General features: G+C 36.3%; 1 protein-coding gene, 1 long non-coding RNA gene and 1 other non-coding gene across 7 annotated transcripts in view; 2 read left to right on the forward strand and 1 right to left on the reverse strand.

The window, feature by feature from the left end:
- The window catches only part of LOC144614183 (uncharacterized), a 138,867-nt gene extending 129,044 nt beyond the window's left edge, over nt 1-9,823 (reverse strand). The window contains exon 1 of one of the 2 annotated variants that reach the window (XR_013551790.2): nt 9,370-9,821. This is a non-coding gene — a long non-coding RNA (uncharacterized LOC144614183). Of the gene's footprint in view, nt 1-9,369 lie in introns of both variants that reach the window. The other variant, XR_013551791.2, reaches the window with a different exon arrangement.
- Nucleotides 1-15,461, forward strand: part of ERCC6L2 (ERCC excision repair 6 like 2) — a 131,790-nt gene that overhangs the window by 82,204 nt on the left and 34,125 nt on the right. For all 4 annotated transcript variants that reach the window (XM_060609876.3, XM_060609875.3, XM_060609871.3 and 1 more), the window contains exons 14-16: nt 5,947-6,099; nt 10,842-10,922; nt 12,454-13,618. In XM_060609876.3, coding sequence (XP_060465859.2) covers nt 5,947-6,099; nt 10,842-10,922; nt 12,454-13,618 — 1,399 coding nt within the window. The remainder of the gene's footprint in view (nt 1-5,946; nt 6,100-10,841; nt 10,923-12,453; nt 13,619-15,461) is intronic.
- On the forward strand, nt 10,630-10,735 carry LOC132664014 (U6 spliceosomal RNA). The gene has a single exon (XR_009603385.1). It is a non-coding gene; the product is annotated as a U6 spliceosomal RNA (small nuclear RNA).

Raw genomic sequence — 15,461 nt, forward strand, 5'->3', positions numbered from 1 at the left:
TTCCAACCTTAAGAAACCTTTCCAGGTAGGTGTTCATATGTTACCCTTTTCCGTGTGTACCATGACATGAAGAAAACTGGGGGAAAATGCCTTAAAGATATCTAATGCAATCATCTCATGTTGTACATAATGAAACTGGGACCCGGGGATACCCCAGTAAATGGAATTATAGGAATACAACGCAAGTGTATTAACTACTGTGCTGGTGCTTTTAGTGTTCATCTGAAATTGCATTAACTCTTTAATATCCTTACAGTATTAATTACTTCACCATTTATATCTCTAAATAAAATTTATTTAGTTTATAATTGCTCACTTGAGAAGATCTGGAATGAGGCTCAAGTTTAATTATAAATGTTAAATTTGAATTACTCCCTATATATTCTGTTGGCATCTATTTAAGAGCAAACATCTGCCACATGTGGTGGTAGTTAACCTAAAAATGATCCAATCTTAAATTTATGCTATTTTCTTAATTCTAAAAATAGAATTGTACACAGCAGTTTTTGTTTTTTCTTAAAGCACTTAGCTCTATAAGAAACCTGTCATCTTTTTGTTCTTGGGTATAGCACAACTACTTGAACATTATTTTGTTCAGGTATATTTAACCAATCTTGGGAAAAAGTAGGACATTATTCTTTTCATCTTAGGAGTAGTTCTTTAGAATAAATTTCTGTTGTTTTAAGCTACCCAGTTTGTGACATTTTGTTAAAGCAGTCTTAGGAAACCAATACAGTCTTAAAGGCAGATATTGTAAATTTAACTAAATTTTTAATGTGAAACTTATGTATGACAGAGGAACAACAAGCCAAATTTAAAAAGTGTCTAGGAAGAAAATTTCCACATATGATAAACAAAGGATTGGCATCTATAATACATAAAGAACTTCCACAAATCAATAAAAAGACTATAATTTTGCATTTTATTGAAGAAAAAACACAAATGGTTAACCCATATATGAAAAGATGCTTAACCACAGTTGTAATTTAGAAATATAAAATAATAATGTGTTACACATATTCTGCAAAGACTTAGTGAGGTTGTGTGTGTGTGTGTGTGTTTAGGGAGGCAGGGAGATTGGTGATATTCATTATTGGTGAGGGTATTTGTACAGAGATACTCATATACTATTTTTGAGAATATAACTTGGTACACTGATTTTACAGGCTAATATCACAACATATTAAAACACATAGTATGTTCTCCCTATCTACCTTACAGAAATATTCTCACATATGCACAGTGAAAGATGACAAGGATTTATATTTGGTATTGTTAGTATTTGTTTAAAAAATGAAAAAAGAAACAGCCTTAATGTCCAATAATAACAATGGTAACATAAATTCTGATACACCCAATAGCAGAAAAAAAAACTATAGAGCAGACATACTGATCTGGCAAGATCTCCAAGACATTTCTAAGTGAGATTAAAACAAAACAAAACAAAACAAAACAACACAACTTGCAGAACAAGTATATCAGTTATGTTGATGCATAAAGTTATCTCTGTATATGTACATAAATAGCTCTAACTGCACTGAAAAAAGATCTAGAAGGATATACCTAAATATTACAGTGTTGCTAAGACTGATAAAGGATGATCTGTATTATTCAAAGGGAAATTTCACTTTGATGTTTTTGTTCGTATTTGTTGTGATAATGCATTCAGACATTTTATACTTTTAAAAAATAAAAACATCACTTACATAGCAACTGCCTTCCTTCATGTTTGGAGCATAATCTAAAGTTTGGCATTCAGAAATTCACCTTTCATTTTTACATGTGTACATGTATATATGTGTGTGTGTGTGTGTATATATATATATATGTATATGTATATATATATATGTATACGTGTATATATATATATATATATATATATATATATGTGTGTGTGTGTGTGTGTAATTTAGAAATATATTTGTATTGGCAGAAGAAGTCCGAGAATACCACAGAGAACACCCAATTAACTTCACCCAAATTTCCCAGTTAACATTTATCACGTTTGCTTTTCTCTTTCCCTCAGCCATGATCTTTATTTATTTTTCTGAACCATTTGAGAGAAAGTTGCAGATTTATCACCTCTAAGTTCTCTAGTGTGTATTCCCTCCAAAGGACACTCTCCTGTTTAGATGTACATATAAAAATAGTTTTATGCATTCTAACATTCAATTTTGTGTGTTGTTTTGCACTTGCTTTGTCCCCCTATTACCCTCTCCAGAATGCAGTTATCCAAATCAAGAAACTAACATTGATACAACATTACCTTGTAAACCACAAAACTCATTCAGATTTCACTAACTTTCCTGGCAATTTCTTGTCTCCTTTTTCCTTTCTGGTTCAGGATCCAATCCAGGATCATGGTTACCAACTTTTTCTTTTCATGTCTCTTTAGTTTTCTTCAACTGGAGTAGTTACCCAAACCCCCTTTGTCTTTCATGACCTTCACAGTGTTAAAGAGTAAGGCCTTTCCTTGTGTTAGCTCTCTTTTAAAATAGGTCCATTTGATGTTTCCTCATGTCCAGATTCAAGCCAGGAACCCCTGGCAAGAATAGTACAGAAATGACTCTATGTTCTTCTCATTGCGTTGGTCAGAAGGCACCTGGTGATGACCTGTCCCACCATTGGTGATGCTAACCTTGATCACCAGTTTTGTGCCTGCCAGCTTTCTTTACTGCAGAGTCACCATTTTTTCCCTTAGTAAGTATTTTATGGGGACATCCTCTGAGACTATGCCAATATCCTGTTCCTTGTCAAGCCCGTACCCGTCAGCCCTAGCATTCACTGATGAAACCCACCTGACTCAGCCACCACTGTGATGATTGTCAGATGGTGATTTTTTAATTTCCAGGATTCCTTCTTTATTTGTTGCTATTCTACCATAAAAAAGAGCTTGCCCTTCTTTTCTATTAATATATTTGGACTCGGGATATTAGTAATATTACTCTATATTAGTAATAGATTACATTACAACCTATTGAATATCACTGTGTATTTTGGTGTTCAAACTGTCTCAGTTTTGTCCAGTGAGAACCCCTTCAAGCTGGCTTCTGTGTCATTTGTCAAGCCTCCATCATTCATTATGCATGTCCTTATGGTGGTAGGCTAATGTTCTCCCAAAGATATCTACATCAAATCCACCTGGATTCTCTGGGTGGGCCAATGTAATCACTAAAGGGAGTGGGAGTATGCAGGAGGATCAGAGAAAGGAGAGAAGGAGATGTGACAGCAGAAGCAAGGGGTCATAGAGGATTATATGAAGATGCCATGCTACTGCCTTGAAGATGGAAGAAGGGGCCATGACTTTTTAACATGGTGAACACTACTTTTGTTTCTACCTCTTGCGTATCCTGAATGTTGTTAGGAAGAAATCCAAACATTTTGTATCCTTGAATGGGTTTTTCTTAAGCCAGAAACTAAGCTACATTTTCCAATTACTGACTCTTTTCCCTTCCCCTCTTTAATTCCAACCCTATTTTTTATAGCAGCCTACAGATGGATGTATCTGACCTTCACTTTTAGGGGAGCCACTTTGAAAAACTTCTTTTAAGTATAAAACAATGTGCCTTTTATAAATTTTGCGATAAAGTAGGGAACTTCTAAAGATTCAGATTAACGCTTACAAGTTGGTGATTACATTAAGTAGTTGCAGTGTGACTATACAGTGTTTAAGAAAGAGTCAGGAGCAAAGAGTGAAATCATCTGGACTATCAGGTACATCAGTTGCTATTGTTGTGATTCCATATTTCCTGGACTATAGTCCATGTTTCTGGGGCATTGAAACCAACTGATCAACTTGGATGTTGATTCAAAGCTTCCTCAAACTAAGGTCCCAAGGATCTTGTTTTATTTTTATTATTTTTTAATGTTTATTTATTTTTGTGAGAGAGAGAGCACACATGTGTTCATGCATGTGAGCAGGGGAGGCACAGAGAGAGAGGACAGAGGATCCGAAGTGGGCTATGTGCTGACAGCAGAGAATCTGATGCGAGGCTTGAACCCATAAAACTGTGACATCATGGGGGCGCCTGGGTGGCTCAGTCGGTTAAGCGGTGGACTTCGGCTCAGGTCATGATCTCGCGGTCCGTGAGTTCGAGCCCCGCCTCGGGCTCTGTGCTGACAGCTCAGAGCCTGGAGCCTGTTTCAGATTCTGTATCTCCCTCTCTCTGACCCTCCCCCGTTCATGCTTTGTCTCTCTCTGTCTCAAAAATAAATAAACGTTAAAAAAATTTTTTTTTTAAATAATAAATAAATTAAAAAAACAAAAAACAAAAAACACTGTGAGATCATGACTTGAGCCAAAGCCAGATACTCAACTGACTGAGCTACCCAGGTGCCCCTCAAGGGTCTTGTTTTAAAAAGGACATCTTGGAGGCACCTGGGTGGCTCAGTCCGTTGAACATCTGACTTTGGCTCAGATCATGATCTCATGGCTTGTGGGTTCAAGCCCCGCGTTGGGCTCTGTGCTGACAGCTCAGAGCCTGGAGCCTGCTTCAGATTCTGTGTCTCCCTCTCTCTCTGCCCCTCCCCCATTCACGTGCATGTGCTCTCTCTCTCTCTCTCTCTCAAAAATAAACGTTAAAAAATTTCTTTAGTAAAAAATAAAAGGGAACTCCTGGAGATGAGAAATTGTTACAAGTATAAATTTTGAATTCAGCCAAATCCAGGTATAAATTCTAGAAATGACACTTCTTGGCTAGACAGCTGTGAGAAGGCACTTAATTTCTCCAATTTTAGTCTTTATTTCCAAAAAGAAAATGGCAATGTCTTATAGGGTTGTACGCATTAAATGAGAGAATGTACAAATGCTACACAGGTAGTAAGTATTCAAAAAATAAATATTATTAATAAGAATTATTTCATGGGCACCTCAGTGGGTTGAGCATCTGACTCTTGATTTTGGCTAGGGTCATAATACCAGGGTTGTGGGATTGAGCCCCATGTTGCATTGGGCTCCATGCTGAGTGTGGAGCTTGCTTGGGATTTTCTCTCCCTCAATCTCTCTCTCTCTCTTTCTCTCTCCCTCCTCCCTCCCTCCCTTCTTCCCTCCCTCTTTCCTTTACCCCCCTCCTTCCCTCTCCCTCTCCCTCTCCCTCTCCCCCCTTCCTGCTTCCTCTGCCCCTCTCCCCGACTCATACGACTCATACGTGCTTACACACACTCCCTCAAATTAAAAAAAGAATTATTTCAGTTGCCTATAGTAATTTAGTATAGTGCAAAGCAACTTCTTACTAATCCTTACGTTAACAACAGACTACGGTTATTTTCCACTCTGTGCATTCTTTGTTTCTTTCAAGAAATTTTAAAGTGTACATGGGGTTAATCAGATTATATTTATATTTAGCAAAATATCTAGCAAATAAAGAAATACACTAATGTTACTAAAGTGATAAATGTCCTTCAGGATTCCTTCTGTATTTCAAATTGTTTCAAAGATGCCTAAATGTTTCTAAACAGTGATTGGGTTTTGCTGTTAGTTGACAGTATAACAATGGCTACAATTAGGGTTTGATACTAATGTGGTTATCATGTAGTTACTAAGTTATAATTTAACTTTGGTGAAATAGTGATGATTTTTGTCAGTTTTAGTAGTTCCTATTGTAATGAGTCTAGAAAGGAGAAAAGTGTAGTCAGATGTATTACATGCCTTTATCATTAAACATTTTACATCAAGTGAATATTGCATAGCAATGGGATCTTGACTCGGTTGGTAGAACACATAAAATAGGAAATGTAAGATCTCTTCTTCAATAAGACTGGCCAGTTTATTATTATTTATTTCGCCATAATGGCAACATCTGCCAGCGAAATTAAAATAAAATTTCCTCCCTAAGGAGATTCTGCCTGCTCCAGCTAAAGCTGTGTATATACAGAGAATGCCAGGAAATTCTGACATATTGTTGGAGCAAACACTTCAAAAATATCTTGTGTTTTTTTCTGTTTTAGCAACTTCACTGTGTGGTGGTTGGAAGTGAAAATGCCAAGCGATATTTTGAAGCAGTTCAAGGATCAAAAGAACATCGAGGAGAGCTTTTTGGGGTTTATAATCTGTTCAAACTAAGGTCCCAAGCGTCTTGTCTTACAAGGGACATCCTGGAGGTGTGAAATTGTTGCCTGACCTTTTCAGTACTATTTTAAATACAATTTTCTCCAACAGGAAACTTGAAATATAACTGCTGGTATCTTTTCAAAGAACTTTGGGGTCTTCTTGTAAAAAATGCCTTGTGTTTAGAATTTCTACTTTTAGAAATAGGAAATGAATTATTGTACCTCAAAACTAAGATTTCCCCATGCATAGTTATAAGTAATGTCTACACACAAATACAGATACATATAGTACATAGTATGACCTCCCAAGACCATTTTCAGACTGGCAGAAAGAAATGTAGTATTTTGAAAACAGCTGCTAAGTCAGGAACTTAAAAAAAAAGAGACTTTCCTAAATAAACAAAATTATAAAATGTGTTTTGATTAAAAGTTACCAAATACTCCCTGAGATGCATTCTCATGTCTCATGGAGATTTTTGTTTTCTGTTCCCAATAAAAATTCCACACCAATATTTCAAACTCTCCCAGTTGTGTTCATCCTTAGCATACAGATGTTTCTTATTCTTCAAACAGAAATTTATATCTTTTTTTTAATTGCTTAAATTCTTTGATATACCAGAATACTATGGATATTAACCTATTTTCCAGTTGATATTGATATAAGTATCATAAAATCCTGGAATATCATATGTATCAACTTCCTTTTCATATAGATGAGGAAAATGAGCCTCACAAAATTCAAGGATGTTTCCCTTAGCTTTTCAAAAGCTTCAGTACTTGATTGAATAGTGAGTTTCATAAAAACAGTTATTGGTCCCTGTCCTTAAAGAATTTAGACCATCTTGATGAGAGGTGAAAGAGAACACTTACATAATGAACATGTAACATCAATAAGCATGGTAAGCAAGATGGCTAAGAGGAAGACGTGTATCGTATGTATTCTGTGAATATTGCAACTATTATACAGTGTCTGGTGTATACTGCTGAATTTTTATTTTATAGTAACTATTTGATTTGAATTGAGTGGCCCATTTAAAGTCCCCCTGTCTTGAGTTGCCTGTCTGGCTCAGTCAGAAGTGCATGCGACTCTCGATCTTAAGAGTCGTGAGTTCAAGGCCCACGTTGGGTGTAGAGATTACTTATAAATAAATAAATAAAAATAAAGTCCCCTGTCTTTTTCTTGTTTTGAGTATGCTATTTCATGGACTTCTTCTTTCCCATTTCTCTTTTATAATCAGAGCCTTGTTAGTATTCCAGTATTCCAGGCCACCCCTCAGATCCTACTTCCATCTCAGAGTACTACCCAACATACCAACTTGTATTTGTGTTTTTCATTTGAAATTATTATCTATAAAATATGTTAGCATTATATTACTTCTCCTGTTTTCTCTTATTTATCAAATAGTTGAGCCCTCTATTTTAACAGAATAGCAACCTATTCCTCAAGCAAATGTTAAGTAAGACATTCAGTATGACAAGTTATTAAATGGGATGTTCGCTTGTTTTCTGGTTGTCCTAAGTATATCTTGTTTCGCCTCCAGGATTGTTGACTAATGACAGGACTCTCCATGTCTTACATTTTTCTCGTTGCAAAATGTGCTTAACTTCTTGCCAGGCACATTATCAGCACCGCAATATTTGTTATGAGTAAGAATTTAAAATTATTCAGGCCAGGTGCTTACAGGGCAGTCTTTTGCTCTAAAAAAATAAAGTAAAATAAATAAATAAACAATAAATAGCAAAATTATTCAGGCCTCATTAGATTCATGCTCCTTTTGGCCAAACAGTGTTTTAAAATATTCTAAGCCCTGTATAATGGAAGCATATATCACAAAGTAAAATAATTATTTTACTTCCTATGAGACATTTTTAATTTTTAAAGGCTGTAGAAAATCCCTTTTAAAATGTTTTAAGATGTAGAAATTTTAATTTATAGAACACTTTTAACCTGATGATTTCCAGACAGTTCTTTTTTTTTTTTTTTTTTTTTTTTGGTTGGTTAGTTTTGTTTTTTTCGTTTTTTTCTTTTTCATTTATTCACTTAACTTCAAGTTATTTAGTTAACATACAGTGTGGTATTGGTTTCTGGAGAAGAACCCAGTGATTCATCACTTACATACAACACCCAGTGCTCATCCCACCAAGTGTCCAGGCAGCTTAGTTCTACTTTGCACTAACTTTGTTATCTTTGTCATGGTCCCGCTTTAGAGATAGATATTGAGAGCTAATTGCACAAATATTTACTGAGTGTATGCCAAGTGTCAAGTACTATACATCATAGAGCTAGGCATACAGAAATGAATGAAATAGACAAAAAGCTCTACTCACTGAAAAACTTACCTTCTATTTTGGGGAAACAAATAAGCAGAAAAAATAATGATGCATAGAGTTTATTATGATGACAGGCTCTGAAGATAAAAATAGAGCAGGTAGAAGATGAATGACTTCTGGAGATCGAATGCCCAGCATTGTGATTATAGTCAATAACACTGTATTATACGTTTCAAAATTGCTAATGGACTAGATCTTAAATGTTCTCCCCACAAAAAAGAAATGCTAATTCTATGGCATGATAGAGGTGTTAGCTAAAACTATGGTGGTAATCATACGGCAATATATAAATGTATCAAAACACGCTATACACCTTAAACGTACACAGTGTTATATGTAAATTGTATCCTAATTTTTAAAAATAGAGCAGGGAAGGGAAATTGGGAGACTGTCAAGAAAAGAGCATTGCAGTTTTAGATGGAGTAGCCAAGGAAGTGCTCACTGTGAGGTTGCAACTGATTCTTTGAGGAGATGGCAGGAGGAAGATGTATTCTACGTAGAGGAACAAATGCAAAAGCCCCGCAGGACAAACATGCCCAGCATAATTTCAAAACGGCAGGAAGGCCCTAGTGGCTGGAGTGGAGTGAACAAGAGAGCAAGAGATGGGGCCGGAGAGATGAGAGGAAGCCAGATCACGTGAGAACTTTGAGTGAGACAAAAAGCAATTAGAGGGTTCTGAACAGAAGAGAAACATAGTCTGACCTATACATCTAGATTAAATATTACGAATTAGGCTATCAAAGTACAAAAGCAGAAGCAAAATGCCAGGTAGGAGGATACTGCAATAATCTAGCCAAGGGATGATGGTGATTTGGACTAGAGCGATCATGGTAGATGGTGTGAGAAGTGATTGGAGTGTGAATATATTACTCAGGTGCCGCTGACAGGATTTGCTGATGGATTAGGTATAGGGTCTGAGAAAAAAAGAGGAGTTAAGGATGATACCAACATGGTTGGCCTGAGAAACAAAAGACCAGAGTTGCCATTTACCTTTCACAAGAGGGTTGCAACAGGATTGAGGATCTCTGGTGCTCCCTGTTCCATCTGTTGTAGCCATTTGGCTTCTGTTGAAAGAATAAAGGCAGTACTGGGAAGCAGACCCCCTCCCCCGCCCGCCCACCTCCCTTGCAGTAACAGCCTCTAGGCATTGAGAGAAAATATCTCAACAAACTATTTATCGTTCTCCAGAGTTCTGTAGGGGAGATTCTCACTTGTTGTCCTGGATACCAGGTGGCTGGAATCACGCCACCGGTACATATGCGTATCTGTAAGTTGGGCATTTGTAACTCTGGTGATGGTAGTGGTTATTTCCCCTTGTTCAGTAAACAGAACCTTAAATAGAAAAATAAATTGATTTCCTTTTGAAGGAGAATTTAATATTCTAGAATCTAGGCCATTAAATACCTTTGCTGAATGATACACCAAAAGCTTTAAAAGCATAAATACTTTCCCAAAGGATGTAGCAAGCCTGTTACACAATTAAGATCTTTTTTTTTTTTTTAGTTTCATATTAGATGGTCCTTTTCATTTGATGTCTGTTACACTGAAGGAATCAATAAACATTTTAATGAATATGAACTAAATGAATAAAATAAATTTTAATGAATATGAACTAAATAAATACATTAACAATATAGGCTAGAATATCAAATTCCCAATATTCAACATTATCTGTAGTGTTTGAAATGTTGTTAATATGTCCTTACCTTAGCTATTGTGTAGACATAGTTACTATGGATATTGTTACTGGGTAAATATGTAACATTGTTTTTATTCTCCCTCCCGTACCAGAACTTTTAGTGGAGTTGGCTGGAAAGTATTATTTTCTATCTTAAAAAGAAGCTTTAATACAAGAAATAAGTGTACTTTATGAGCCCAGCACACTTCCACTGTACCTCTGTACTACCTAAAATTATGAGCATTTTAAAATGTTATATAAACTATATATGAGTTTATATTAATTAACAAAATGGAAAAATAACATTAAGAAAGCTGAGGTAGGGGCGCCTGGGTGGCTCAGTCAGTTGAGCATCCAACTTTGGCTCAGGTAATGATCTCATGGTTTGTGAGTTTGAGCCCAGCTTCAGGATCACTGCTGTCAGCCTGTCAGTGCAGAACCCACTTGGGATCCTCTGTCCGCCTCTCCCAGCCCCTCCCCTGCTCACATTTCTCCTCTCTCTCTCTCTCTCTCTCTCTCTCTCTCTCAAAAAATAAATTAAAAAAAAAAACTTAAGGAAGAAAGTTAAAGCAGTGCTCACTTGGGCAGCACATATACTAAAATTAGAACAATACAGAGAAGATTAGCATAGACCTGCACAAGGATGGCACACTGATTTCTGAAGCAGTTCATGTTAGAGCTAAAGCAAGCTGCTCTCAGTTAATCCCAAGCTTTAGCATGCCATCGCTATTGTTTACTTGGTTGTTTTTACCCCATATTTTACAATTCTTTTGCATTCTTTTAGAGAGAAGGCAAAGTGGAAGCAGGGATCATGACAGCCACAACATGGTTGAAAGAGGAGCCTCCAGTACACAAACAAGAAGCGGTAAGCAATTTTTTAATCTGTAGCCTACAACTGCTATAAAACATGTACTGGGACAATTTTAAGCTATTTTTCCTTTTTCTTTATTTTTCAACGTGTAAAGAAAAAAGTCTTTGAAAAAAAGTCGAGGATACAAAGCAGACGATCAGTAAAATTAATAGTTTAGGTGAATTTGGGGCGTCTGGGTGGCTCAGTCAGTTAAGCATCTGACTTCAGCTAGGTTATGATCTCATGGTTTGTGAGTTTGAGCCCAGCCCATCGGGCTCTCTACTTTCAGTACGGAGCCCACTGCAGATCCTCTGTCCCCCCCCTCTCTGCCCCTCCCCCGTGCGCTCACGTGCCCTCTCTCTCTCTGTTTTAAAAATAAACTTTTAAAAATTTTTAAAAAATAATTTAGGCTAATTTAACATTTCATATCATAAGAACACATTCGGGAACAATCACCAGTCATTTGCATCCAAACTAGAATTTTAACTATACCAAACTGTAAATCCAAAATTAAGTACGCCAATCAAACCTAACTAATTTTTAATTAAACAACAAATTAAATAGAAAAATAGTAATCATTGTGTGTTTAAGATTATTAAATCCAAACATCAGAATTACTCTCTGACAGATATTTTATTTTATTTGCATCCTTGATCTTGTGATCTTTCTGGTAGTTTGTCATCTCACATACTACAAAGTCTATATTATCATCATAAGCCCTCTTCAGAAGTAAAGAATGTACATGTAGAAGGTTTTTTCTTATTTTGTTTATGTTGTTGCTGGGTTTTTCTTGCATTTAGGAATTTAAGTGTAAATTTATACCAGCTTAGTGATTTGGAATATCGGTGAATGTTTTTCTAACTTTATAGAAATATACAAACATCAAATGTATTACTGGATTTCTAAAAAGGAGTAATTACTGGATAATAGTTTCCCCAAATTGTTTACTAATAAAGCCTCAGCTTTAAGAAACTGAAGGATGTATTTAGCTCCAATTGATGTAAAAATAATAAATACTGGATTTAAATTTGTAGCAAATTTCACTTCAAAATATCTAAAATATTTTCTTTATTTCTGATGGGCAGGATCCTATCAGATCTTATTTTTAATCTATTAGAACCATTTTCCAGTTGTGAATTCTTTACTTTGTTAATACCTGAAAATTTATGTTTTTCTTAAAACGTGGTTGGAAGTATGTGCTGGACCATGGAAAACAATGAGTTGTATACTTCTTACTTTTGAGACCAGAATCAGCCCCTGCATCTTAGAAGCTGACTGCTCTGTTCTGTTTTTTCCTTATAGATAACTTGATTATGTCATATTCTAAACTTTTATTTTGGAAAGTTATTCAACTTGAAAAAAGAGTGTACCCAACTGTAATATTAAATCCTTTACATTTGTTTATTAAATGTTGTACTTTTAAAAAATACCAAGTGGTATATTAGTACATAAGTTATCTTCCATCCAAATTTCATTCCCTTGCAGTATGATAGATTTGATATTATCTGGACATTTTCTAACGTTTCTGTGACTGCTTCTTTTATAGCCTAGAGACCCTGACTGTCAAGAACACAGAGGTCTGGAGCAGCCTGCAGAGTTGCCGACAGAAGAAGCATGTAATCTCTGCAGTGATTTTAGTGATGATGAATCAGTGGGAAGCTCAAGAATAAAGACTGCTAAAAAGAAAGCCTCTGACTCAAGCAAAACTTCAGGTCCTCCTGGACAGCTTACATTACTCCAGTGTGGTTTCTCTAAATTGTTTGAAACAAAATGTAATACAGTTGAGGAAAGTGATGGAAATATTGCCTCTGATGATGAAAGTCCTGATGAACAGCCCATATGTCTTTCAACAGAAGCCAAAGACGTTAGTTATCAGAAAAGTCGTGACTCTCTTGGTACTTCAAAACATCAGAGGTTAGCTAACGTCCTAAATCCAAATGAAAAATATATCTTTGATAAAAGTCAGAACATTTTAGAACAAAATATTTCTTCTGAGTCTGACGATGGCAACAATTTAAAAAATACAGCTGACCACCATCACATTTTACAGAACGTCACAGAATCAGAAGATAGTGATGTCATCTTTCCCACACAGTATACAACTCAGAGATGCCCCAAGAATGGTGTAAAGTTTAAGCCACTCGTGGATGGATCTGAAGGTTCTGAAAGAGAACATCCTGTTGAAATAAGAAATAATGGGGATGATAGAAAGACTGATGTCAAAGGAAATAGCCTAATTTCAAAACAATTAAACCCTGAGAATGTGACCCTGAAATCTATTATGAGAAGAAAAGGCAGTAGTGATATTAGTGACGAGTCTGATGACATTGAAATTTTCCCTGAGTCAAGAGCAAGAAAGCAAAGACCTACTAGTTCTTTGAGGTTTAAGAGAAAAAAGGAAGATAAAAAGGAACTTCACACTTGTCCTAAAACCATGAAGAAAACAAATCAACTGTATGCAGCAGATGGGGATTGTAGCTCTCAGGCTATCGATGATTTTTCATCCTCAGATGATGATTTAACTGTTCGCCACATCAGTTTCTCTAAACAGAGCCATACACGAAAAACTCTAAAAGATAGGGTCGGTTTCTCTTCAAAATTACCTACCCATAAGAAAAATAGCACTTTTATGCCAAAACAATCAATGCAATTTTCAAATGAGAGAGTTGTCAATCAAGAGCAAATGTATGAATCAATGGATAAATTTTTAGGTAACTATAGACATTTTGAAAACTTTGTTACATATTTGTTTTGTGCAATCAAATAGTTCTGGGAAAGTTTCTTAAATTAGCTTGTAAAACAGCTCTATAATCAAGATGCTACACTGAGGTGCAAATGAGGACATGGGGGGTGGCAGGATAAAGGGAAGACCACCTAGGTCAAGATGGAGAACTTTGTCATCCACCCCAGGGCTCCCTCCATGTGCCCCAACTGAATCACCGTCCCCATCCCCCCACCAGACTTCATTTACTTTTGACCTGTAGGTAACTATAAATTTAGTGCTCCTCTTCAGTCCTTCTGTCAGTGTCTCTCCTGTCAATTTCGTCAGAAGCTTATTTTCTAGTAGCTCCCTCAGGAAGTGCTCATGAGAATAATATTCCCTGAGATTCCTGTTGATAACTATTTATGCCCTTTTATACTTAAAAGTCATTTTTGCCAGATATGAAATCGTTGACTCACACTTTCTTTTTCTGAAGTATTTTAACATGAGGCTTCATTTTCTTTTGCCATGAAGTTTCCTATCACGTCATTTTTCTTCCCCCTTGATACCCAAAGAATTTTTTTCTTTTCATTCTTGCCTAGTAAATTTACCAGATTGTGTTTGAATGTTTATCTTTGTTCAAGTTGCTATAACAAACTACTACAGGCTGGGGGGCTTAAGCATTTATTTCTCATAGTTCTGGAGGCTGGAAGCCCAAGATCTGGATGCCAGCATGGTCAGGTTCTTGGTGAGGGCCCTCATCCTGGTCTAAAGAAGGCTGCTGTGTCCTCACCTAGTGGAGACAGAACTCACCTCTCTTATGTCTCTATTTGCAAGGGCACTGGTCCCATTCATCAGGGCTCCACCTTCATGACCTAATTATCTCCTAAAGACATTCAGACCCTGGCACTGTTGGTTATTCTTGGGTCAAGATTGTCATAATGTAGTTTCAACTCGGGTTTTATATCAGGAAAGCTTTCTTGTACTAGTATTTTTACTTACTTTTTCTATTCCTGTACTAGTATTTTTACTTACTTTTTCTATTCCTTTGCTTTGGCCTTTTGCTTCAGAGATGCCTGGTATTCAAATATTCAACTTTCTTTACCTGTTTTCAGTATTTGTCACATTATCTCAAGCCCTTTTTCTTTTCTTTTTTTTGTTTCTTTCTGCTTTTTAAAAATACCCTTCCATTCTCTGAAAGCAGTAGTTGTGTTAATTCCCTCTGTGTTCCTTCTAGTTGTCTTCATTTCTGAATTTTTTTTAACTTCTAAATTTTTCCTGAGTCCTGTCACCCATTTCTGAGTTATTCTAATTATGACTTAATGTTGTTGGTTCCTGTGTCTTACCATTTTCTTAATGTCTATTACCTGTTTTGAAATTACAATTTTAATCTGCTTTGTGAGCACATGTTTCTGGCATGTTTTCATTCTGCTGCTTATTCTTTTTTCTCTTGTAATAATTTTTATGATATTTGACCCTCTTGCTCATTTTCATAGACCTTATTTTCCCTGAGTTTTTTAAGTGAGGCAGAATTTAGGAAATCTTTTCCAATTTCACAAAGATCCATAACTGGTTTTTTGTGCAGTGCTCAAAACCGTGGTGGGATTTCCTGCCTCTATGCCTGCCCACTGCTCCGCTCTAGGCCTTCTCTTTCCCCCCTTCCTGATCTTCCTACCCTGCACATTTTGACTCCCTCCCAGCAGTTTTCTTCATTGTGTGGGCTTGACCTGGGAGCCCTGGTGGGTCACTTTGGGGGTTCCTCAGAGCAAGTTTGCTTCATTCTCTCAGGCCTTCTTTTCATAAGCCCCCTGTACCCACTCAGCTTTAAAGAATGGAAAACCCAGATTCAGCTA

This window comes from Panthera onca, chromosome D4 (genome assembly GCF_046562875.1).
Source record: "Panthera onca isolate mPanOnc1 chromosome D4, mPanOnc1 haplotype 2, whole genome shotgun sequence".
Lineage (NCBI taxonomy): Eukaryota > Metazoa > Chordata > Mammalia > Carnivora > Felidae > Panthera > Panthera onca.